Source organism: Ascochyta rabiei, chromosome 3 (genome assembly GCF_004011695.2).
Source record: "Ascochyta rabiei chromosome 3, complete sequence".
Lineage (NCBI taxonomy): Eukaryota > Fungi > Ascomycota > Dothideomycetes > Pleosporales > Didymellaceae > Ascochyta > Ascochyta rabiei.
The window spans coordinates 961,016-984,068 of record NC_082407.1 but is presented as its reverse complement, the minus strand read 5'-3'; the positions used below and the strand labels follow the sequence as shown (position 1 = coordinate 984,068).

At 46.6% G+C, this 23,053-nt stretch overlaps 6 protein-coding genes across 6 annotated transcripts, besides 8 other annotated features; 4 read left to right on the top strand and 2 right to left on the bottom strand.

The window, feature by feature from the left end:
* Positions 1-190: 190 nt before the first annotated feature.
* EKO05_0001957 (Vacuolar protein-sorting-associated protein 33) lies at positions 191-2,387 on the bottom strand (the record flags this gene model as incomplete). Its single annotated transcript, XM_038942270.1, has 4 exons — positions 191-1,690; positions 1,740-1,951; positions 2,055-2,250; positions 2,310-2,387. The coding sequence occupies 4 exons, from the start codon at positions 2,385-2,387 to the stop codon at positions 191-193; spliced, it is 1,986 nt and encodes a 661-aa protein (XP_038795421.1).
* A 400-nt stretch (positions 2,388-2,787) lies between these two features.
* On the bottom strand, positions 2,788-4,323 carry EKO05_0001956 (Protein disulfide-isomerase; the record flags this gene model as incomplete). The annotated part of the gene is made up of 2 exons (XM_038942282.1): positions 2,788-4,128; positions 4,204-4,323. 2 exons carry the CDS (start codon positions 4,321-4,323, stop codon positions 2,788-2,790), a joined length of 1,461 nt encoding a protein of 486 aa, XP_038795420.1.
* Positions 4,324-4,629: 306 nt separating this feature from the next.
* EKO05_0001955 (uncharacterized protein) lies at positions 4,630-6,111 on the top strand (the record flags this gene model as incomplete). The annotated part of the gene is made up of 2 exons (XM_038942214.2): positions 4,630-4,732; positions 4,841-6,111. 2 exons carry the CDS (start codon positions 4,630-4,632, stop codon positions 6,109-6,111), a joined length of 1,374 nt encoding a protein of 457 aa, XP_038795419.2.
* Positions 5,794-5,828: a tandem repeat.
* Positions 6,112-7,380: 1,269 nt separating the features above from the next.
* Positions 7,381-8,209, top strand: EKO05_0001954 (uncharacterized protein; the record flags this gene model as incomplete). The annotated part of the gene is made up of 2 exons (XM_038942284.2): positions 7,381-7,685; positions 7,741-8,209. 2 exons carry the CDS (start codon positions 7,381-7,383, stop codon positions 8,207-8,209), a joined length of 774 nt encoding a protein of 257 aa, XP_038795418.2.
* A 3,289-nt stretch (positions 8,210-11,498) lies between these two features.
* EKO05_0001953 (uncharacterized protein) lies at positions 11,499-12,640 on the top strand (the record flags this gene model as incomplete). The annotated part of the gene is made up of 2 exons (XM_059635809.1): positions 11,499-12,072; positions 12,120-12,640. The coding sequence occupies 2 exons, from the start codon at positions 11,499-11,501 to the stop codon at positions 12,638-12,640; spliced, it is 1,095 nt and encodes a 364-aa protein (XP_059491792.1).
* Positions 12,641-12,683: 43 nt separating this feature from the next.
* EKO05_0001952 (uncharacterized protein) lies at positions 12,684-13,106 on the top strand (the record flags this gene model as incomplete). Its single annotated transcript, XM_059635808.1, has 1 exon — positions 12,684-13,106. The coding sequence occupies one exon, from the start codon at positions 12,684-12,686 to the stop codon at positions 13,104-13,106; it is 423 nt and encodes a 140-aa protein (XP_059491791.1).
* Positions 13,107-14,742: 1,636 nt separating this feature from the next.
* Positions 14,743-15,889: a mobile genetic element.
* Positions 15,890-22,739: a mobile genetic element.
* Positions 18,315-18,318: a direct repeat.
* Positions 18,319-19,808: a long terminal repeat.
* Positions 18,319-23,053: part of a mobile genetic element that runs on past the window's edge.
* Positions 22,204-22,236: a tandem repeat.
* Positions 22,740-23,053: part of a mobile genetic element that runs on past the window's edge.

The following is a 23,053-nucleotide window of genomic DNA, read 5'->3' as shown; positions in this document are numbered from 1 at the left end:
GGAAAGGAAAATTGAATGAACGTTCGATGTTACAACCATCTTGCATATTTGTACTATGCGTGAACGTGTGATACCCGAAGTGCAAATAGTAACGTCGCTCAAGTGTCTGAAAGGACTATGATAGATTCACAAGTGCACATAGCAGTCATAGCGCAAGTTTCGGTCATTACTACGTACCAAAGCCCTCTTTCTACGCCTTGAACATGCCCTTCTCCGTCGCCCCATCCACCAGCCCATCGCCCGTCAACACATTCGTACAGGCAACCACAATCCTGCTCCCCCTGCCCTCCCCGCCGCTCTCCGCCAACTTCCCACCCACCCACCTTAGCGCCGCAATCTCAGCCCTCGTCACGCCGCCCAGGAAGAAGACGACGACCGTCTTGCCGCCCTCGCCGTGCCCGCTCAGCATCTGCCTCGCCTTCAGCGCCTTCTGGCTCACGTTGCCCGTCTGCACCTCGTTGAAGGTAGCGCCGCGGACGTACTTGCTCGAGTCGTCAAACATCCTCCATCCCTGGGCTAGCGGGTTGGAGCTCAGCGGCGCGCCGGGCGTGGTGGGCGGTTTGATAGCGTTGGCGAGTGTCTGCTTCTGGATGATGGACTGCACGATTCTGACGCTCAGCGGGGCGTAGCCGGAGAAGGTGTAGCTGATGTCTTTGGGGCTGGCTTCGTTGACTTCGTCGTCCCAGAGGCGCAGCGTCTTGCGCAGAGGCGTGTAGTTTGTTACGCTCCCGGGTTTTACGGAGCTGCCTGTTCCGCCGGCCAGGGTGGCGCCGCCGCGTGGGGTTAGTAGCGACATGTTCTCGAGAGACTGGAGGGTGAGCAGGTGCTGGGGGCCGAAAGCTTGAATGATGGCGCGTTTGAAAACGTCCAGGTCTTTGGCGCGGATGCCAGCATTTGTCGTGCTCTCGAGACAAAGGAGGCGTAGTATGGTGGGGAGCGGCGTGCCACGGTCGATCAGTTCGGTGATGAGGTCGTGCTGTGTGCTGGGGTCGGCGCCGGACATGAGGTTTTGCTGCACTTCGAGACAACGCGTGAATGTGTCTGTGCGGGTGTATTTTATTATCTCTTCTGCGAGAGAGGTGTGCAACTTCAAGCTGGCCTGCTCGGCTTGGTAGCCTGGAAGGCGGGCAACAAAGTCGCGCAATTCGGAAGTCGATTTCGCGGCCAGGCTGTTCCGCTCTGTGCTCGACTGCAGCCGGCGCGCCACCTTATTGAGGAGGGATCCTACAATGGCAAAATTGGCGTCGCCTAACTCGCTATAGAGGTTGTCCTTGGGGTCGATCATGATCTTGCGCTTCATGCTGGTGGATGCTGAGCCTGTCTGGCCGGGTTGTGGTGCTGCGCCGCCAACAACTGATGAATCAACTTCGGTTTGGTTGGCAGAGATATTGAAGACTTCGTCGATAAGGCCCTCATAGGTCAGTTGAGTGAGTAACACGGTGGGAAAGTCGACTTCCCGGTCGATGATGATCAGGCTGTCGATGGTGGTACTGGGAGATAGACCAAGGAATGATGGGCCAGTATTGCTTGGTGTTTCACCTGCTGCAACTTCGGTGCGCATCCGGATGAGAAGGTCGGCGAGGCGTTTGCCGTTGTCGCCCTTACCAACTATTCGCGGAAAGAGACCATACTTGCGTTGTTGCAACATGAGTGCCTTTGCTGCTATGTATATTGATGTAGGATCCTTACGCTGAGAAGAGTTAGTCACAAGCGACCGGAGATGGGACGTAGGAACCTACAAGGTATAGGTCCGACACTGTATCTTCAATTTCAAGAGACAGCACGTCATCAGCTAGAGGGACGAAGAACAGTGGCCACTCGCTGACGCTGGCCTCACCAAGCACGCCGGCTTCTTCGAGCAGTTGGTCCGAGACGATTGTGCGCCTTGGGACCCAGAAGATTGAGAATTCGTGCTCGGTTTCGCTTTCTCTTCGTATGCGTTTGATTTGGTCTGCTCAGGGTTAGCTTTCCAAAAATTGGTATTTACAGATGCTGCCAACACATTGCTGAGCACAGCGTCTTTTCAGTTCTTGTCACGGAATTAATGCACGTACCAGCAACCCTCATGACCGTCTTCGCTTTCTCTCCCCTCACAAGGAATACTACATTCCTCTGACTCGCATCGACGTTGTCGTTCTCGAGGAAGAACGGCTTATCCACGCCATATTCCTGGAGCGTAGAGAACTTGACCAGCAAGTTCAACGGACCTGCAAGCGCCTTCTCCAACACCAAGTTCTTCTTTCCTCTTATCTGTACACATATGGTGTTAGTCCAAGTGGCTGATCTTGCGGCATCGCTGGCTGCCTTACACCTTCGAGCAGAAGAAGCAGGTCGCGCCGCGCCTTCTCCGTGATTTCAGCGGCATTGAAGGGCGTGGCGGGCGCCATGTTTGGTTAGACTGCGTTAGGAAGTACCCTAATCGTTCAGACTACCGTATGGACATTGTGATGAGAAGTTTGGTGTTGACGTTCAAGATTGATGGTCATGCGAGGTTGGGATGCATGCACGTGCGCTGGAGCTAGACAGGCTTGGCGGTATCTACGCATGTTGAGACGATCAATTATGACAACACCTTTATGAAATTGAGCATTTACGACCATGCCTATCGCTAATGATGATCCTAGAAATCAGAAATCAGAAATCGGGTCAGATTTGGAGAGTTGTTCATGGGTTTGTTGATCACGTTCCTTTGGAAGGTAGAATGTTACAGTTGTGGTCATAGTCGTACGTGAGATTCGCTCTGGCTATACTATGCTAGAATATACACATGTACGCTTAGGGATACGGTTAAAGCTCGTTGTGATTAGGCGTATCTTCCAAGATCTCCTCGACATTGATCTGGACAGGCTCCTTCTCTGCAACCTTCTCTTTGACTGCCTCCTGTGCTCCAGACGCAATCAGGGTCGCCGAGAGCTTCTCTTTCTTGCCCTCGCCCATTCGAATAGCATCAACCCATTGCTCAACCTCTTGAGCACCAAAGGTGGTACCAGGGTACTTCTTATACCACGCACGTTTGCCGTGGGTCGCAACGAGGTGGACGGTGTCGTCGTTTCCGAAGCTCAGTTCAGATCGGAGTGTGTCTGCAAGAGGGTTCGATGGCGGGACGCTGACGAAGGGGAAGAGCTTGCTGCCGTGCTTCTTGTGGATAGCGCTCAGCGTAGCAATGACAGACATGGCGGACATGGCAGCATCAGAGGCGTCGTCTGGAGGCAGGATGGCCAGGATACAGGTCTTGGCTCGGTCGTTCAAGCAGAGTGATTGGAGCTCAGCAGCATCGGCAATGGAGGGAACGGCAGGCTTAGCGTCTTCAACAGGCAGAACCACAGGTTCCGGTGTGTCTTCGTCCTTGACGTTCGGGTCTGGAGACTCGGTCACTGCGATAGGCTCTTGGACAGTCTCTTCTGTGGCAGACGCAGCAGCCGAAGACGAGTCTGCAGACTTGTGAGAAGCTGAGGCTTTGGCGAACTTGCTGGAAGACTTTGATTCCTTCTTGCTGTCCTTCTTGGGCTTCTTCTCCTTGGGACCAGGGCAGTCTGGGTTTGGCGGAGCGACTTGCGACAGGAACTTGACCATGGCGTCCTTCTCGAGCTTGCCCTCGTGCTTGATGGGCTCGTCTGAGCCAGGGGGCAAGAGGATCAAAGAGGGGAAGTCGGTGATGCCGTACTTGTCGACGGCGGCTTTCTCCGTCTTCTTGATCTGCGCGAGGGAAACGACACCGGCGAAATCAATGGCCAGGGCTCTCAGTGTAGCGCTGACTATGCCCTTGTCGCTGAAAAGGATAGCCTTGGCTGTCTCCTTGTTCTCCTGTAGCCACGCGTCGAGGTTCTTGTCCTGTACCCTCTTGACGATGTTGGGGACCTTGTCCTTGACAGCGTCTACAATGCCCTTGGCCGAGCGCGGGCCCTGGTAGTCCTCGACGGTGGGCTTGCCCGGCTTCTTGCCCGGTCGTACGATCTTGAGGGTGGGGAAGCCCTGGACGCCCATCTGGCCGCAGAAGGGCTTGTTCATCTCTTCATCGCAGTTGACGGCGGCGACCTTGGCAATGCCGGCGAGGGACTGCGCAGCCTTTTCGTAGGCGGGCTTGAGGTTCTTGCAGTGGCCGCACCACGGAGCGTAGAACTCGACGATCTGGGCGAGGGTCAGCTAGGTCTTGGGCGTGCAGGTTGGGCGACATGCCGACGTGTAGTTGGACTTTGCAATGACGCGGTCGTAGTCGGTGCCGGAGAGGTTGACGACGCCCGACTTCTTGCTGTACATGCTCTCGGCCTGTGCATTGAGGGCCAGGGCGGCCGTGGCGGCGAGGTAGGTGGACAGACGGACCATGGTGGGGTGGGCGAGGGAGGGCTGGATGGTGGATGGAGGTGGAGTGCGTGTCAGCAGCCGGTGCTTGTGTACTTGTATAGCGGTGCTCGCATAGCTCGGCAGCGGGCGCGCGAAAGGCAACTTGTCCTCAACGCGGCCCTGTAGCTGAAGCTCCGAGAACAGCTGCCCATAGCTCGAATGCGAATGCGGGGCGAGCAGGAGAGTGGGGCTGGCTGGCTGCGTATGACCACATGGCGCATTGCGTCAGGCGCAGCAACTTCACCCAACGACACGCTCCTCGCTCCTCGCCCACGGAATCCCGCAAGCATGGCCGACGCGATACCTGCCAAGCTCAAGCCGCTGCAGCTGGCGCCGTTTGCCAAACGCGCGGCGCAGCTCGAGCGCTTCAGACCCATTGTGACCTACTGGCGTGAGTACTGAGCAGCAGCCACAGCAGCAAGCAGAGCAGCAGCCACAGCCGCAACCACAGCCGCAACCACAGCCGCAACCACAGCAGCAACACTGACGCCGCTCGCAGTACGCTTCCACACGGTGCAAAAGATCATCGGCGCCGGGCTGCACTCGGCCGACGCAGCATGCACCGCCTACACGACCGACCTGATGGAGAGGCTCGAGCAGACCAAGGCCGACATGCCTGGCGAGGACGCGCTGCTCGACGACGTGGCTGCCAGCGCCTACTGCGAGCAGTTTGCCTTGCAGACGTTTGCGAGGGGCGAAAGGGACATGGCCGAGAACAGCGTCACGCCCACCACCGCCGACACCCTCCTTGCCGCCTCCACCTTTCTCGACATGCTCACCATCTGGAAGAAGGACGATGTCGAGCTGGCCTCCAAGACAAAGTACGCAAAGTACCACGCCCTGCGCATACTCAAGGCCATCAAGGCTGGCCAAGACCCCAACGCCACGAACCCCGTGCACGAGCAGGAGCACCAGCCGCCCTCGCCGCCGCTGCTGGACCCAGCCGACCCTGAGGTGCAGCGCATCAACCAGGGCACACCGCACCCGCCCTCGGCCAACCCATACCAGCCATACGTCGAGACAGCACCCAGCACGCACGCACAGCCCTCGCCGACGCTCTCTGGTCCCGCCTTGTCGCCGCCGCCTGCCCTGCCAACGGTGCCTTCTGGGTACGCATCACACACGCATGACGACGTGTCTCCCATCTCCCAGCCGGCAACCTCTCGCCAGGGCTCTGTCGTCTCAGTGGGCGGCGGATACTTCCCCAGGACAGAAGCACCGCCCACCTTCACATCAGACAACACAGCCCCTGGCCTGCCCACGGCACCTTCGACCGAAGACGATCCCTTGACCTCCTCCCTGGGCAACCTGGCTGACGCGTCCGGGGTGACACCACAGCCTTCTGGAGCCTCTGATCCTTTGAGCTTTTACCAAAATCCTGCCTCGCCTCCTCCAGTGGCGCAGCCACCACAGCAAGCGTCTCCGCTCAACCCATATGCATCTCCACTTGCTCAGCAGCCACAGCAGCCACAGCAGCCACAGCAGCACTTCTCTGCGCCCCCGCCTCAACCTCCCCAACAGTCGTACCACATGCCGCAGACCACTGCCCCCTCGCAGCAGTACTCTGCGCCACGTCAGAATCCCTATGCGCAGCCAGCAGCGCCACCGCCACCGCCAGCTTCATCGCAGGGACCCTTCAGAGACGACGAGGAGTCGATCAGGCAAGCACAAAAACATGCAAAGTGGGCCATCTCGGCGCTGAATTTTGACGATTCGGCGACCGCCGTCAAAGAGCTGCGCATTGCGCTGCAAGCCTTGGGCGCACACTGAACATGGTCCTCGGCTGTTCTGCTCCATGTCTGCATCCAAGATCACCTCGCGTTCACATCATAGAGAAAATCGGTTTGTTGTATACCCCTGATGTCATATAGAATATATTCTTAGTTTTCGATACGAGAAGCATCTCCAGCATGGGCACTTGGTGACGTGGGTCTTTGTGTGCTCGCCTTGAGCAATGTTCGCTGTGTGGCGATCGAAGGAAGGAGTGCCAGGACTGCCCCTCTCGAGTCCGGCTCGATCGGAAGCCACGCTGCTGCCACAGTCGCACTGACAGAAGTCACAGCAAAGACACGGCAAAGACGCGGCGCTTCCTCGACGCCTCCACAGACAATCGCTGTCGCCCACCAATCTGGGCACTGTTGGCAGATTCTGAACCAGCGAGACCTGCAGACGCCAAAGCAAACAGAATCTAGGGACACGTCAAGGGTGTTGAGTCTTGTCTTTCTTGGCTCGCATTTGCAAATTACAGGAGGTGACGACGCTTGTGAAAGCAGCCAACAGCCGTTCGGCTCCTGCTTATGCCCAAGGCCCAAAACTCGCTAGCTGCCGGGCGGATCTCCACTGGCAAGCTTCCGCGCCTGAGCAGTCCCACACACGATACTTCTTCACAAGTCGAACTTTGCATCGGCGTCTGCACAGCAAAGTATGGCGCCGAGTGCGCTGTTGCACAGCTTGGAATGCCATGTCTTGCTCTAACAGCGCGCATAACTGGGCTGACGTGCGCGGCGCAAGCAGGGCGATAATGGAAACGCGGAAACTGAGATGCGATGTAAAGGCCGTTGCTCAAAGCCGGCTGGTTCCTGGAGAAAGAGACGGGCTTGTTCCTGCATGCAACAGACGGAAAGTCGGCGAATCCAACGTCGAGGAACAACAAATCCCTCATGCTACTGCAAACATGACTGCGTCGAGATTCACTCTTGAACTGCAGTTGAGCGGCCTGCATAGCCGGACTTTGCACGTTTGTTTTTGAAACACAACACAAGCTGCCGATGGCTGACGCCAACCCACGCCAACACTCCGCCCGGACAACGTGCAGGAGCTGGACCTGCGGACCGTGCTCTCATCTCCGATTCATGTCGACTATATGGATACTATATAGCTACTCTGAATTGTGTTCCGATTACAACAAGACACTCTTTTGTCACCACACTCATTCCCCCTCAAAGATCACCAGTGCTTCACTCTTTTCAGCACTCGTCACTCTTTATTAGAATGTCTATCAAATCCACTCTCTTTCTGAGCCTGGCTGCTCTCTCTGCCATGACCGAGGCTGCCCCCACCAAGCGCGCCTCCGCTGGCAAGCGTGGTCTTGCATTCCCCAAACAAAACAACGGCGTCGCTGGGTCGACATACACTCAGTTGTTCAAGAACTACGATCAGATAACATGGATGTACGACTGGGAGGCTGTCATCGATGGCACACCCATCAGCGGTCTTGAATATGTCCCCCTCCTCCACTCCAACCAGGACTGGTGCACGGCTGGCTGGGCCACCAACGTCGCCAATGCACAGAAGAACTACAAGGTCTCGCACGTGCTCTCCTTCAATGAGCCTGACCAGTGCGGGTAAGTGCCCTTTTTACCTCCAATCACACTTCAACCATGTCCTAACACACCATAGTGGCGGCGGCTCCTGCATGTCCGTCTCGGACGCCGTGACCGCGCACAAGAAGTTCATCCAGCCGCTCGCTGGATCCCTAAAGATCGGATCGCCCGCCGTCACCAACGGCGACGGCGCCGACAAGGGCATCAACTGGCTCAAGTCGTTCATGAGCGGGTGCTCGGACTGCAAGATCGACTTTGTCACCGCGCACTGGTACGCCTGGGACAAGGCCGAGGACTTCAAGACGTACATGACAAACTTCCACAAGACGTTCAACAAGCCCGTCTGGATCACCGAGTTCGGCGTCACCGAGGGCGATGCGCCCGCCTTCCTCAAGGAGATCCTGCCCTGGATGGACCAGCAGAGCTGGATCGAGAGGTACGCTTGGCACATGGCTGCGCCTACTACCAACGAGGGTGGTCTCAAGTTCCTGCTCAACGAGTCCGGCAACGCGCTCAACGAGGTCGGCACTGCTTTCGCATCGTAGATGGATACTTTACTCTGGGCGCGCGCGCGCGATGTGTTTGGCGCCTAGCGAAACAGCGCTTTTCTTTGCCCTTCGCTTCTGGAGCAAAACACCCGTTTATAGAATCCAAGCTTTTTCACCCTGCACATATGCTCTTTGTACCCGACGTTCACCCAGTCTCCTCTTGTCGACATTGCTTCATACCCCGGGCCCTTCAATGTCTTGACACAACCGCTGATCCCTTGTCGCTGCATCGTGCGCTCAACAGCGGGGTTTCGAACTAACTTCCCATCCAACACACCGCAAAACTTGCCCCATCGGCGTCTTCAGCGGCGCTCTTTTGGACACCTGCACTCGCCTCGCAACTTGTGCGTGCGTGCCGACGCGGTATGCGATGCGCATACCTTGCTTGATGGGGTTGTAGACGAGTTCTTGTCAACTGCGTGGACGGTAAATCAAGACATGCTATCACATGCATCCAAGACCTGCCCTTTTCTGCTGTGCCACGAGATGATTGCCAGCTGGTTTACAGCGGGTTAGAAACATGGCGCGTGTATTTGTGCTGTGTTGGATTGAATGCGGCGTGTAACGCCGTGGTGAGGGCTTTTGGTCAGATATATATCTGACGAGACGGGGAAAAGGATCAGTCAGGGCCTACAAATCTCGAGGACTTGAAGAAGAGCACACCGTGGACTTGCATATCCATGTCTCCGTGTTTTCTACCTTCCGCGGGTACCCGGCTTTCAACAGCCATGGTGGCGACTGAGAGGCGCAAAGCATGTGTAATTTGTTGCTGTCTTTTGGATGCATCGAGTGTGTTGAGATGGTCGAAATTCAGCGGACTTGCGCAACTGCCGCGTGCATCTTGTGCTTCTCGGTTACCGCATCTCGGCAGGAACTGGGTGGATTGCCCTTGTAGATTTCGTGGCTTGTGTTGAAGTATGTAACCGAGATCCAGTGCAGCGGCGAAGAGTGGATTTCTTTTCCTTATGTCGAACAAGCTGCAGTTTGGTTTACAGCATGCACGGGATGTCCAAGGTTTTAAGACATGCGACTTTTGGAGCAAGGAGAGCGCAGAACACGCGAGGAAGATGCGCTCTTTTTGAAGTTCAGACCTTGTTTTTCTGGGGTGGAAGTCGACGGGTCATTTGGATGTCTTTGTTAACTTTATAGTAGCAATGTACTTGTTTTTATGGGGCGTCAATAGGTGTTCACATGCCAGAACAGTGTCACTGTCTTTTGTTCCGGGGATTGGAAAGAAGGAGCTACTGTGATAGCAAAGCACAGAGAGACTCCAGTGCTAGAGTTGAATTCCACGGCTTTTTCGCCACTACGCTAACATTCGCATGCTGTGCACTGAGTCTCCGTGTCAGCTTCACCATGTTGGGACGCTAGAAACGGGCTGTTGTATCTTGGTTTGTTTTCGTTCAGAAGAACGTATTTTCGGAAGACACTTGTGTCACAGTGGTCTGTTACCAATAGGAATGAGAAGAACACTCGAGTCTTTAGGGTTTTGACGAAATGGCTGTGTCTGGAAGGAAGATTTCATGATGATACTTTGAGACGTGTATAGCGATCGAGAATATATCACGCTGCCATCTGTATTGACGAGAAAAGCTTCGCAGCTTTGTTGGAAACAACATCACATTATAGGCCAGTCATGTGTTTGCTGAGGGACGCATGGTTTATGAACCAGTGAGCCTTTATTTTTGAGGAGTTTGCCTATAGAATGGAGCTGTCGGGATTTTTGAAAATTTTTCGCCACGCCCGAATGTTCATGCAGTTGGCAGATTGCAATCAAAACAAGTTCTATTTGACTTTGCTTTTTGACGAACCGATAACAGCTGGGATAAGCATGAGGTTGTTTGTCTCTTTTCTGTATCAACTGCAGTGTGAGAAACCTTGTGTCGTTTCCACTGTGATTGCCGCAAGGCACACGTAGACTAGATATACGGACAAAGAAAAACTTGAATGATCCGCATGAGTTCGGTCTCTTGCTATCAAGGAGACATAGCGATGTGTTGTCGGGTCTTTATTTTCTACTTCTTCGAAATAGATTGTTGGTGTGTCGGTTGCGTTCGTGGGATATCGTTCCTTCGTTCGATCAGGGAAGGCGTGTCACTCGCTTCCAGTCGAGTTGACGTAATCGTCCTTCACCGACTCTAGACCCTCGTTCTTCTCAAATCACTCCACACGAGCACCGCCACCAACGCGCCGAGTCCTAATGAGAACATCTCTCCCGCGAAAACTCTTGGTTCGTAGCAAAGCCGTTGGTTCAGCAAGGGGTACACTGGAGTCGCATCTTGACAGCCATCCGCCCCCAGAGCCCTCACGATCGCTGTCGCTTGCTCTTCAACATGCTCCAGCGGTAATAGCTGTTAGCAGGGTATAAAGAGTGTGTTGGAGCTAACATTACCATCCACACAACAGTTTCGGTGACAAATCATGTTGTAGAGATATACTGCTTTACCTCCACTGCTGTCAGTGCCAAGTACAGACATCTACAGTGTCGTACAGCAAGCCTGCCTGGAGGCTAAGGTGCAGTGTTAGTACGCCCGACTTTGGCAGGACTCGCGTCCAAGCAGCTCAAGGTACCGGAGTCTCCCATAAAAGTTGTTCTCGCAAGCGATGAAGCCACTAACGCCATGTCATTAGCATGGGTAGGCCTGGTTGATCACAGACAACTGCTGCACCGGCTCGCAGATCGAAGTTCTAAACTATTCCAGAAGTGTAGGCGACACCACACGCGATGCCCTCAGTCTTCCATCTGCCGCTGCAAGGCAAACACGATGAACCTGTAAGATCGGGTCACCTACAGATGCATCGAAGTGTTCCGATCGGCGACCAACATTCTGCTATCGAAAATGCAGAGTTGAGGCACAGCGGACGTCCACATTCGCCGGGTTTTGTTCAACGTCTAGCCCTGTGAGTCGAGCCAAGGTCAGAGAGAGCCACACCGAGCCCATTGGCATACCGATTAATGCGCCAGCATGTGTAATACAACTTATGCTGCAGCTCTCCTTCCCATCTCTTCATGTTTTCAAATCTTAGGATTTCTCCTGGTCTTTGACGATATTGAATCGTTCTTTCCTTGTCTGCTTCTGTTATGTCGTATTGGATCTGCGTAACCAGTCCTTGAGCTCCTAAAATCTCAAACCATACGAAGCATTGAGGCTTCAGGCATTCAGAAGATGTTGCTATAACCACAATTTTAACCTCGACAACTGTATAACAGTATGAGTAACGCCTCAGATCTAGCAACTCCTATTGTAGTTCAAAACTCAGGTAAATGGCTAGGAAACGATGGCCAATGGTCTACGTAAGGATCCTGTATTCCGACAGGTTCAAGCATATCACTAAAGCTAGTACTAGCTTTTACGTACACGTCGGTACACCACCACAGTATTTCCACGTTTTACCCTCTTTGAACAGCCAAACAGTATATGTACCTAGAACGGGTGACTGTCAGAGCATACCTGTCACTGACTGTGGCACCTCGCGCGGTGCAGAAGTATTCGCATCAGACTCCAGTCCTGGCTTTGATGTCAATGCATCATCTACATGGCAGGAGTTGGGCTTGTACGATCTAGAGCCTGGTACGAAGTTCGAACTTGACGGGACCAGTCTGTATGGTTATGAAAAAGCAGGGATCTCGTTGATCGGTGGAACGAACGACAACATCACCTTAGACCAGCAAGCTGTGGGAGCTTACTCGACACCAAGCAGACTTGGGCTATCCCGACTTTGGCTAGGACGGCTTGGCCTCTCTCAGGTGGCCATGTCTAAGAACGAGATGGAACATCCAGTATCGTTTCTTCATGGGCTGAAGGACCATGGATACATCCCCAGTTTGTCGTTTGGCTACCAAGCTGGAGCTGCATACCGTGAGTCTAACCACGCACATCTACTTTCCACAGCTAACTCCCCCCAGGTTATGATAGGACCCCAGGCAGCCTTGTACTGGGTGGCTACGATCAATCTCGCAGATCCAACGAGAGCATTGCAGTAACTTCGGCAACGGATGTGATTGTTGGCGTCCAGGGCATCACTGCATCTCTACGTGATGGGACGATAACTGTACTCAACACGGCAATTGCTGCTGTCCTCGATACCGCAGTTCCTGAACTCTGGTTACCGTTTAACGATTGCGACCAAATCGCGTCAGTCCTCAACCTCACTTACCACGAGGATTCGGGACGATACACCCTGACTACGGCCGCACACAATGCCCTACAATCTATTGAAGGGTCTCTGAAGTTTCGAATCGGAGCTGGTGTACGTACCAGCCCTGCGATCATTATCGAGATACCCTACAAGGCATTCGACCTGGAAGCATCATGGCCCATCTTCAATACCACAACAAGATACTTTCCTTTGAGAAAGACAGCAAACAGAACGCAATATGCACTTGGCAGAGTGTTCCTTCAAGAGGCTTATCTAGCTGTGGATTGAGCGCGATGTGTTCGAAATTAGTCAGGCTGTATTCAGGGACCCAATGCCAGAACCGAACATCATCACTATACAACCCAAGCTGTCTGAAGAATCCGCCCCGACGCCCGAAGAAACTACGACTATTTCATCGCCTGGAACGATAGCGGGTGTAACCATCGGGGCTAGTCTGCTTGTGTTCGGCATTGTACTCTGCTTGTGGCTCTTGTGGCGCAAGCGAAGGGACGAAGACACAAAAAAGTGCCTAGGAACATTTCAAGTACTGCAAGGGCATGGCAAGATAGCGCCTGGTGAATTGGCAGTCGATGCCAAAGCCGAACTTGACGGTACCCAGAATCCAGCTCCAGAGGTTTACTCGCCACCCAAGCCACACGAACTTGCACACGGTGTCGGAGAAAACGTTCGTGTCGAGATATTTGCACCTCCAGTCATGTTTGAACTGGCTGGTACTGTTGTGAACAGAAGATGATTTGGAGTATTTGTTGTTCTCAGTTGATAGATAACAGTTAAGCCTGAGCCTATGTTTGACTTGTGATGTATGTGTTGAATAACACGTAAATGAGAAGAGAGTGGGTTTTACTTGATTTTAAGCCCCATCCATTGTATATGAGAAAGAATGTGAGCAATTAGATAGGATGTGTGTGCTACGTAGGGCCCTATTTCATGCTGCGCTGATAGCAAGTGAGACGTTGTGTTGGATTAGTGTATCTCATTCATCTTAGACAAACTAAGTATATTAATGATTTTGCTGGCCACCTCTTCTACATACGACCATAGGACGTTAAAAACAAGTTCTCTTGTCCGATCCGCCATCTGTTGTGGTACTGTTTTAAGGATGCCGTGGTACGCCTTCCTGTTTTTAGTAACTATGCCTCGCAACCAGCTAAGCTCTATTTAGACTATTTTGCTTCCTCTCTCTTTACTGCAAAACACTAAACTAAAGACATATTCCTAGTCTGTGTGCCTTACAAAGCACTAACTACTAACAAAGTTATGCTGTAAACTGTAATAAATAATTAGCGCCTACCTTCTCGCAATAGCACATTCCCTACTGCCTGCTCCCTATTACTCTGCTATTACACTAGCTAACGCGTAATAATAAAGAAACGTTATCTCTACTATTACTAGGCCTAACTATAAAATGCCAAGGGCGGCCAGGCTAATTAATCTTAATGATCTCAAGAAGCGTGCTTAGCAAGAAATTGCTTCTTAACCTGTTAGCCCTAAGGATATAAAGAGCACCTTAGTAAAATATAGTTATAACTCTTATATCTTTATAATAGAGATATAGTTGCAGTAAGCCTTATATAATATAGCTAGGATTAAATTAATTACTAACTAACAGCTAAGCTTCTTAGAAGAGGTTTTAGAGAAGCTAATGCTTTAGCAACGTTTTACAGAGGCACCTACAACTTTCCAGATTAAACTTTTCCTTAAGTAGTTTACTTAAACACGTACTAGTCTCTTAGAAGATTACATTACTAATACAACCCTTGTTAATTACTTTAACAGTCTTAAGCGTGCTATTAAGATCCACACACGTTATTAATAAACTTAAGTGTAGAACCAGGAGATTCTAAATTTTGTTAAGAAGGATCTTATCCTAAGAGGCATTCTTTTAACAAACGCTCGCCCTAAGCTACCTGCGCCAGTCGCAGTTGCTAAAGACATTATTAAGTTCCTCTTTGCTAGTAATAAATATAAGTATCTACACCCTCGCATACGCAACTAGATAGCTTTTACTATTTAACTCTTACTTCTTATTAGTGTTAGACCTAGAGAAGTTGTTATTTTAGATGTATAGTATTAAACTAACAAAGGGCTGCTTTATAAAGATATTAAACTTGTCTGCTTATTTAACAACAACTCTCCTAGGTAACTCCTTCACGTTAAACTAAGAAACTAAAAGGGACATTAAGAGTATAAGAAACACGCGTATACTATACTAGTTTGCTACTTTCTATTCTTAATAAGGGCTAACTTAAGATAGACCTGTTATAACGCTGTATAAAGAGCTGCGTATAAGATATATATGCCCTATAACATAGTTCCTGTTACTTACCTTTGCAGATAGAGTGTTCTAAGACTTAAATTCTTTTAACAACTGTTACGATCCACAGAACACAGAAAGGGTTCGTCCAATCACAGTGGCTGCGGCACAGTGATTATGACAACAGAACGAATAACAAGTAAGTAACAATTACATGTCAGCACTCAGCCAACAACTAATAGGACACGTAACCTAATTAAGGCTTAGTGTGATTAGTATAATTAGTAATTAGTACAATTAGCAATTAGTGTAATTAGTGATTAGTACAATTAGTAATTAGGGCAATTAGTGCTTAGTGCGATTAGAGGATGTACAACACTAATTAGTCTATATTACTACTATAATTATTAAAGTATATAGTTAAGTAGGAACATAACCCTTATAGTTTGTATTTAACCTTATTAATTAAGTTTGTCTTTAGAATCTTAACCTGCGCTTAAACTAGACAGTCTACTCTATACTATTTAGTGCACCCTATCTTTATAAGCTTTACTTAGTTAATAACCCTAACTAATCTACTAGTACTTATCCTTAAGAACTAATAGAATTAGTGCTTACAGTCTTTAACTAAAGTATAACATTAACATTTTAAACACCCCTAAGGGCCTAAGATAAGTACTATTAGATCCTGTGCTACCCCTAGCAACTCCCTATCTAGCAACATTAACATAGATGTAACTGTTACTACCAGCACTATAAATATTAATAAGCCTAACCTTTACTATAGAGATTGTAGTAAGCTTAATAACTAGCTTATACAGTAGGACCTCTTCTTTACCTTCTAAGGTAAGAAGGTTCTTAAGGCTAAATAAGTAGTCCTTGTAGCTAGCTACATGCGTAGTAAAGTGTTTACCTAGATTAAGCCCTTTGTAAAGCAGTGCTAAGCTTGTAAGGCTCTAGATAACATAGACAAGTAGATAAAAGACTTTAACCTATTTAAAGAAAAGATTAAGCTAATCTTTAGAGTCTCTAATAAACTACATATTGCTTAAGGTAACATTTAGAAGATTAGACAGGATAAGTTAGCTACTAACTATACTGCAGAATTTTAGTAGCTTACTACTAACACTAACTAGGATAATACTGCTCTAATTACTATATTCTAACAAGGATTAAAGCCTAAGGTTAAGGAAGAACTTATGCGCACCAGCGCAAGCACAGAAACCCTCAATAAGCTTATTAATACTGCTATTAACATTAACTGTTATGGGCTCAGACCTTGTCTAAGCCTTAAGCGAGACAGGACAGTCACGTGCCCCACAGACATATTAGAAGAACACGCAACATGTTACCTCCTTAAGAGATACAATACTATATTAACCCTTATTACATCCTACCCTAAGGCTAGTCTATAACACTTATATCTCTTCTTCTAGAAGAACAGCTAGCACTTATACTATATTAGCTAGTTCCTAGAATAACCTTCTAGATAAATCTGTCCCCTTAACCCTTTAGGAATTTATAGCCTAGATATTATAGTTTATAATAAACTTATAGTAAGCTTTAACTACTACTAATAAGTATATAGTATTACTTAAATATAATAACTCTAATATATATGTGTTTATAGAGTCCCTAGTATAAATAGCTAATACCTATACTAGACCTGCGTCTATAATCCTATTATCCTCCTTAGAAGCAACGCTGTACCTATTAACGTCTACCCTAGCCCCTAACCTACCTTATAAAGCGCTGTTTTTAGCGTCTACCCTAGGCCTACATACCTTTATACAGACGTCTGCAGCCTATAGGAAACCTCTCCCTATAGGTAAGGCCTTTACTAGGAATAAATCTTTATTTAAGGCGTAGTAGGTTATAATAGAATATAAGCTGTAGGCAGACATGTCCTTTATTAGTAGGCTATAGGATATAATTACTTTTATATAGTTCTAGCTTAATATGTCTATATAACAAGATATAGCTCTGTTCTATAAGATTAGAGGTACCTAAGGTGTGTAGAGCCTAGAGGACTTTCTAGTATACCTAGAATTCTGCTACAGCAACAACTATAGCTAGGAACAGGCCTAGGCAAAACTAGAAAGCGTCTATTAGGGTCCTAGCAAGTTATTCTTAGACTTTTTTATCTAGTTTAAGCAGCTACTAGTGCAAAGTGGCGGCCTTTACTAGGACAGAGAACAGCGCCTATTAAAGCTCTGCTAGGCCCTAAACGCAAATATCTATAATATAGAAAAAACTAAGAAGTAACTTATATAGATTGTTATACAGCTATTATAGAGTATAAGTTTATTACTATAGATATTAAGACTATAGCTATAAAAAACTAGCTGCGCTATAGCCCTACCTAGGCGCTGCCTAAGTATAATAGGGATAGTAATATTAAGATAACAGTTATGTCTGCAGTATATACTAGCAGCAGTGCTAAGCATAGAGGTTAGAAGTAGTCTACTCCTCACTAGGCTATGTAGGTTCCTAATAAGGTATTTTAGCAACGCTAGGAGGCTAACCTATATACCTGTTATAGTAAAGAAGGACATATTTACTAGGATTATGCTAACATAGTAGTAACTACAGTATAGGCAGTAATAATCTTAGGTAAGGAAGAGGCTAGTTTATATAGGGGAAACTAGCTGCTCCTAATATAAGTCTAAGTTAGAAGCGCTGTAGAAGTATATTAGTAGAAGAGACTACTAGTATAGGGGCGTTGTAGGCTACTAGAGGAGCTATTACAGACTCTATAGACAAGCCCCTATTCTATATTCTATTATTTATTAATAGGGCAATTTAGGCTAACGTGCTAGTAGACTTAGGGTATAAATACTTTAGCGTAGTAAGTAATAACTTTACTACGCACTTAGGAGGAGATTTTATTAAGGCGCTGCTATAACACTTAGCGTAAGTAGTAGGCACTAGTAGAAAGTCTATAATCTCCTATTTAGTCCTATTTAGGTATAACTTAGATAGGTAGCACTTACAGGCTGTAGCCTACGTAGTACTGGGTCTAAGCTAGGATATTATTTTAGGGAAGCTCTAGCTCTAATAAGAGGGTGTAGTATTAGATGTAGAAAAGGGCATACTAAGGATATAACAGGTAGGAAACCTTATAGTCTATAAGTCTTTACAGTATATAGCAAACGTTTATATAGCTCTTCTATTAGTAATTAAGTTTAATAAGACTCTAGCTAATAGGCTCTAGAAGCACCTACCTAGGGACTAGTTTGTCTCTATAAGCCTCTACAATATTACTAAAATCCTCTTAGTTTAATCCCTTAGAGCGTAAGGCACAGCAGAGGAGGTAGACCCTCTCCCCTCTAAGTTAGTCTAGTTTTAGGACCTATTTAATAAGAGTAAGGCCTCTAGCCTTCCCCTATATAGGGGCTAGATAGATTACTATATATAGTTGCAACGTAACTAGTCTAGGAAGGAGAAGCCTCTACCCTAGGGCCCTCTATACAACATGCTAAGAGACCAGCTACTTAAGCTATAGAAGCAGGTGTTAGCACTAATAGATAAGGAGTAGATCTACACCTCCTCTTCCCTAGTAGGGGCTCTAGTTCTGCTAGTTAAAAAGTTCTCTAGCAGGTAGCGTATGTGCGTAGACTATTACGCACTTAATAGTATTATAATTACTAACTAGTACCTACTTTCTTTTATTAAGGATTTGTTGCGTACACTAGAGGGTGCCTACTAGTTCTTTAAAGTTAATATCTATACAGCATTTTACTAGATTTATGTTATAGAAGGAAATAAGCACCTTACTATATTCTGCACTTATTTTAGGCTCTTTAAGTACCTAGTCTCCCTGTTTAGCCTAGCTAGAGCACTAGTGTCCTTCTAGCGTTATATTAATAGCGCGCTTTAGGAGATATTAGGCAACTATGCTACTACGTACCTAGATTATGTCCTTATTTACAGTAGTAGGTCTAGAACAGACTACTTAGGAAAGGTTAGTAGAGTCCTTACGCTCCTACGTAATGCTAGGCTGTATTTAGATCCTAAGAAGTGTATATTTATAATAAAGGAGGTATACTACCTAGGATATATTATAGAAGCTAGAAAGGATATTTATTTTAATTCTAAGAAGGTTAAGGCTATCTATAATTAGGAAGCCCTATAGTCTTTGCGCAGGGTCTACAATTTCCTAGGGTTTGCTAACTTCTACTAGGACTTTATCCTAGCCTTCTCTAACATTGCTGCCCTACTTAATTAACTTACAGGGAAGGATGTCCTGTTCTAGTAGGGGTAGGAGGAGGATACAGCGTTCTACTGGCTAAAGAACGCATTTATAACAGAACTGGTCCTAGCCTAGTAGGACCCTAAGTAAGAGACACTACTAGAGGTAGACTACTCTAGTAAGACGTTAGGTAGCTACCTTTCTTAATAGTATAGGAAGGTGCTTTGCCCTATAGCATACTACTCTACTATACTTATAGTAGAATAATAGAACTATACTATCTATAATAAGGAGTTAACTACTGTTATAAAGTGCCTAGGGGTCTAGGAAGCTAAATTAGGGTCTGTTGCTAGGCTGTTTACTATCCTAACTAACTATAAGAACCTCTAGTACTTTACTACAGCGCGTAGGCTAAGTAAGAGGCAGCACTAATAGGCGGAGGAGCTGTTAAAGTTCTGTTTCTACCTTTGCTTCTGCCTAGGGCGCCTTACAGCCAAACTAGATGCGCTAAGCTACTAGGAACAGGACTATAATAGGAGGTTAGGGGGGGTCTATAGGATAATAACCCTAGTTTTAGTATTAGTAGTTAGTACACTAGGCCCTAGTATACCCTTACTTTTTATTAATATATATATATAATTACTATAGAATAAAGGGGTTTAGTAGGACGCAGGGTATATAGCGCGCCTATCTACTATCTATAATAGGACCTGCTAGTTCCCTCCTAAGGCTAAGACTACTTAGTAAATTGCAGATTATATACTTAGTACTTATAGTACACTACTATAGTACAGGGTTACGTAAGTTCTGCGTTAGAAGCTACTTATAACTATAATAATCTAAAGGACACACAAATCTAACCTAACAGGCTATCTAGGCGCTAACGTCACATTCTACATTATTAGACGCAACTTCTACTAGAAGGGGATGTTACAGGACGTTTAGTATTATAACTGTAACTGCTACTGTTTTAGCGCGCATGTATTACACTACTAACAGCAGGGCTTACTCTAGCTATTGCCTATTACTAACTGTTTTTAGTTCTAGATTTTAATAGACTTTATAGTTAACCTTTTTTAGGCTAATAAGGATATACTACGCTATCTCTTAGTTATTACAGATTATCTTTCTAAGTATATGTAGCTTAAGGTAATAACTTCTATAACTATAGAATATTACGCTAAGGTCTTCTATAACATATAGTAGTAGTTCTAGGGCTTTTCTAGCGCTATAATTACAGACTGCAGCTTAGACTAGCTAGGACATTTTTAGATAACGCTGTGTAGCCTTATAGGGGTAGACTAGCTGCTCTCTACAGCCTATTACCTCTAGACAGACAGAGGGACAGAGTATGCTAACTAAGAGGTGTAGGCAGTTCTATAGGTTATAGTTAACTTTAAACAGAATAACTAGCCTAACTGTCTTCTAGCCTGCTAACTAGCACTTAACAATTGCAACTCTTTAGTTACTAGGGTTAGTTCTAACCTACTCCTCTATAGTTATAATATAGACCTCCTGCAGACAACAGTGCTACTAACTATTAGCTAGAACACACTACAGAGCTAGGTGGTCTACTTCCTAGACTACCTCTAGTAAGGTATAGAGCTTACTTAGGCAGCTATAGCATAGGTATAATAACGCACCTAGAACGTAATAGACTATAGCTGTAGGCCTGCAGAACAGTACTATATAGAAGATAGGGTGTAGTTTTCCTTCTACAACATAAAAACTAATAGGCTAAGTTAGAAGCTTAACTAGTTATAAGCCTAGTACACAGTAGTCGCAGTTCCTACTCTTCTAATAGTTACTCTAGATTTACTAGGTAACTTCTATAAGATAGTGTATATAGACCTACTAGAATATACAGCTTCTAACCTGTTACTAACACAGCACCTACAGGAAAGTAGACTAAGCCTACTAGTTGTCCTAGAGGAGGACAACCTAACCCTAGCTAAATAGGAGGTAGAGGCTATTCTAAAAGAAAAGAGGGCTTGTAGGCAGAATAAGTTATAGGTTCTAGTTAAATAGAAGGGATACATAAAGCTAACGTAGGAACTACTAGAAGCGTTATAGAATATAAAGGCCTAGAAGGCCTTTACAGTAATATATATAGTACGTAAGAAGTAGATATAGAAAAGAAGAAACTTTTATTATTTATAATAACCCTTATAGGGTTCTATTAGGAGATACTGCGTAGAGTATAAGGCCTAGCGTAGGAGAGCTTAGGGACCTTACAGCAACAGCACGATGCTGCCTTACACACACACTACTAGGTAACTAGTAGTAAGCCTTAGGACTTAAAAAAGATGTTTTTATCTATAGATAGGAAATAATAGGCAGTAGTAGCTATGTCTAAAGCCTAGTTCTGCATAATGTAGTAGTAGTAGTTAACCTTATAGTTGTTATTACTGCCCTCTATATCTACCTTAATAGTACTACTATATATTAACTATAATATTTCCTTAAAGTTATAGCTAGGCGTGCGCAGCTCTATAGGGGAAGGTAAGTAGTAATAGTAGGTAGGCGTGCGTAGCTCTATAGGGGAGGGAAAGTAGTAATAGTAAGAGGGCGTAGAAGACCTTATAAGAAAGGGAGAGTAGCGCTAGCACAGGGGTATAGGCAACTCTGCAGTAGAGGGAGAGTAGCAATAGCAGGGTAGTAAGTAGAGCTAGTAGACAGACAAGCAGCGCTTGTTAGGGGAGTTAGAGCAGCAGCAGTAGGATAAGCAGGATAATAGGGCGTACTCTAGGCAGCAGTAGGGCATAGTAAGCAGATACTTAACTTAGTTAATAGTGTCCTTTAGATCTAGTTAGCTACATACCTAATATAGATAGAAATTCTTATAGTAGTATAGGCCTAGACTACCTCTATACAGTTTATGCGCTTAGTCTAGAACTAGAAGGCTAACCCTATAGCAGCTACAAACTATTAGAGGTAGGTATCTAGTTAGTTACTGCTATAACGCCTAGACAACAGCATAGTAGGCAGAGTAACCTAGGTACTAGGCTTAGTAGGGGAACAGGCAGCGTAAGCAGAGGTTAACTGCTTTGCCAGCGTAGGGTTAGCTAGGGCTAGGTTAAGCGCAGCCTTATACACCTGCTAGTGCTTATAGTAGGTACCTACTAAAAATATTATATTAGAAAGGAAAACCTACAGCAGTAATAAGGGGGTAACTTACAGTAGAAAACAGGCTAACGCCCCTAGTTAGCCTTATTACTACCTACACTCTAGGTGCTAGGCGTCTTAACATAGGCGTTACTAGCGCGTGCTAACACCTTAGCTACTGTTAGTTAGAAATAAGGGGCTAGAACAGGAACATATACGTTAATGTACTACTTAAATTAATACTAGGTACAGCAGAGCTTAGTATTTATAGTAAAGAGGTTATTATTATAAATATAAATATACTTATACTTAGCGCAGGTACAGTAGGTCTTACTAGCGCCTAGAACGTAGTTAGCTATAGAAGAAATTAGCAGGTAAGTAGACCTATAATAGACGTAGGTACTTATAAGACTAGCTAGTAAGAATAGTAAGGAGGCAGCAGAGGTAGCATAGAACAGCGCTAGCAGAGACAGGGACTAGGTCCTTGTTGTCTAAGTTACCTATAACTTTATAGTTACCTATACAACAGTAGTAAGCTTTCTATATATATAGTTAGGCCCTATAACTAGATTAGAAACTATAGATAAGAAATACTAGAGGTATGTTATAGGTAGAGGGGAGGGACTGTAGTAGACTACAACTGCCCCCTCTAGAGAGACTACTAGCTTCTTAACTAGTAGCCTAATAGCTATAACTAGAGGTAATAACAGATATAGCAGGTAGGGTAAGGGCACGTACAAAAAATTAGGTAGGTGCGTTACAGGTAGGTTAGGTAGGAGTGTAGAGTAGTACAGTGTCTAACTTAGGCAGGTGCGTGTTATGGGCTTAGACCTTGTCTAAGCCTTAAGCGAGATAGGGCGGTCACATGCCCTACAGACATATTAGAAGGACACGCAACGTGTTACCTTCTTAAGAGATATAATACTATATTAACCCTTATTACATCCTACCCTAAGGCTAGTCTATAATATTTATATCTCTTCTTCTAGGAGAACAGCTAGCACTTGTACTATGTTAGCCGGCTCCTAGAATAACCCCTTAGACAAATCTGTCCCCTTAACCCTTTAGGAATTTATAGCCTAGATATTATAGTTTATAATAAACTTATAGTAAGCCTTATCTACTACTA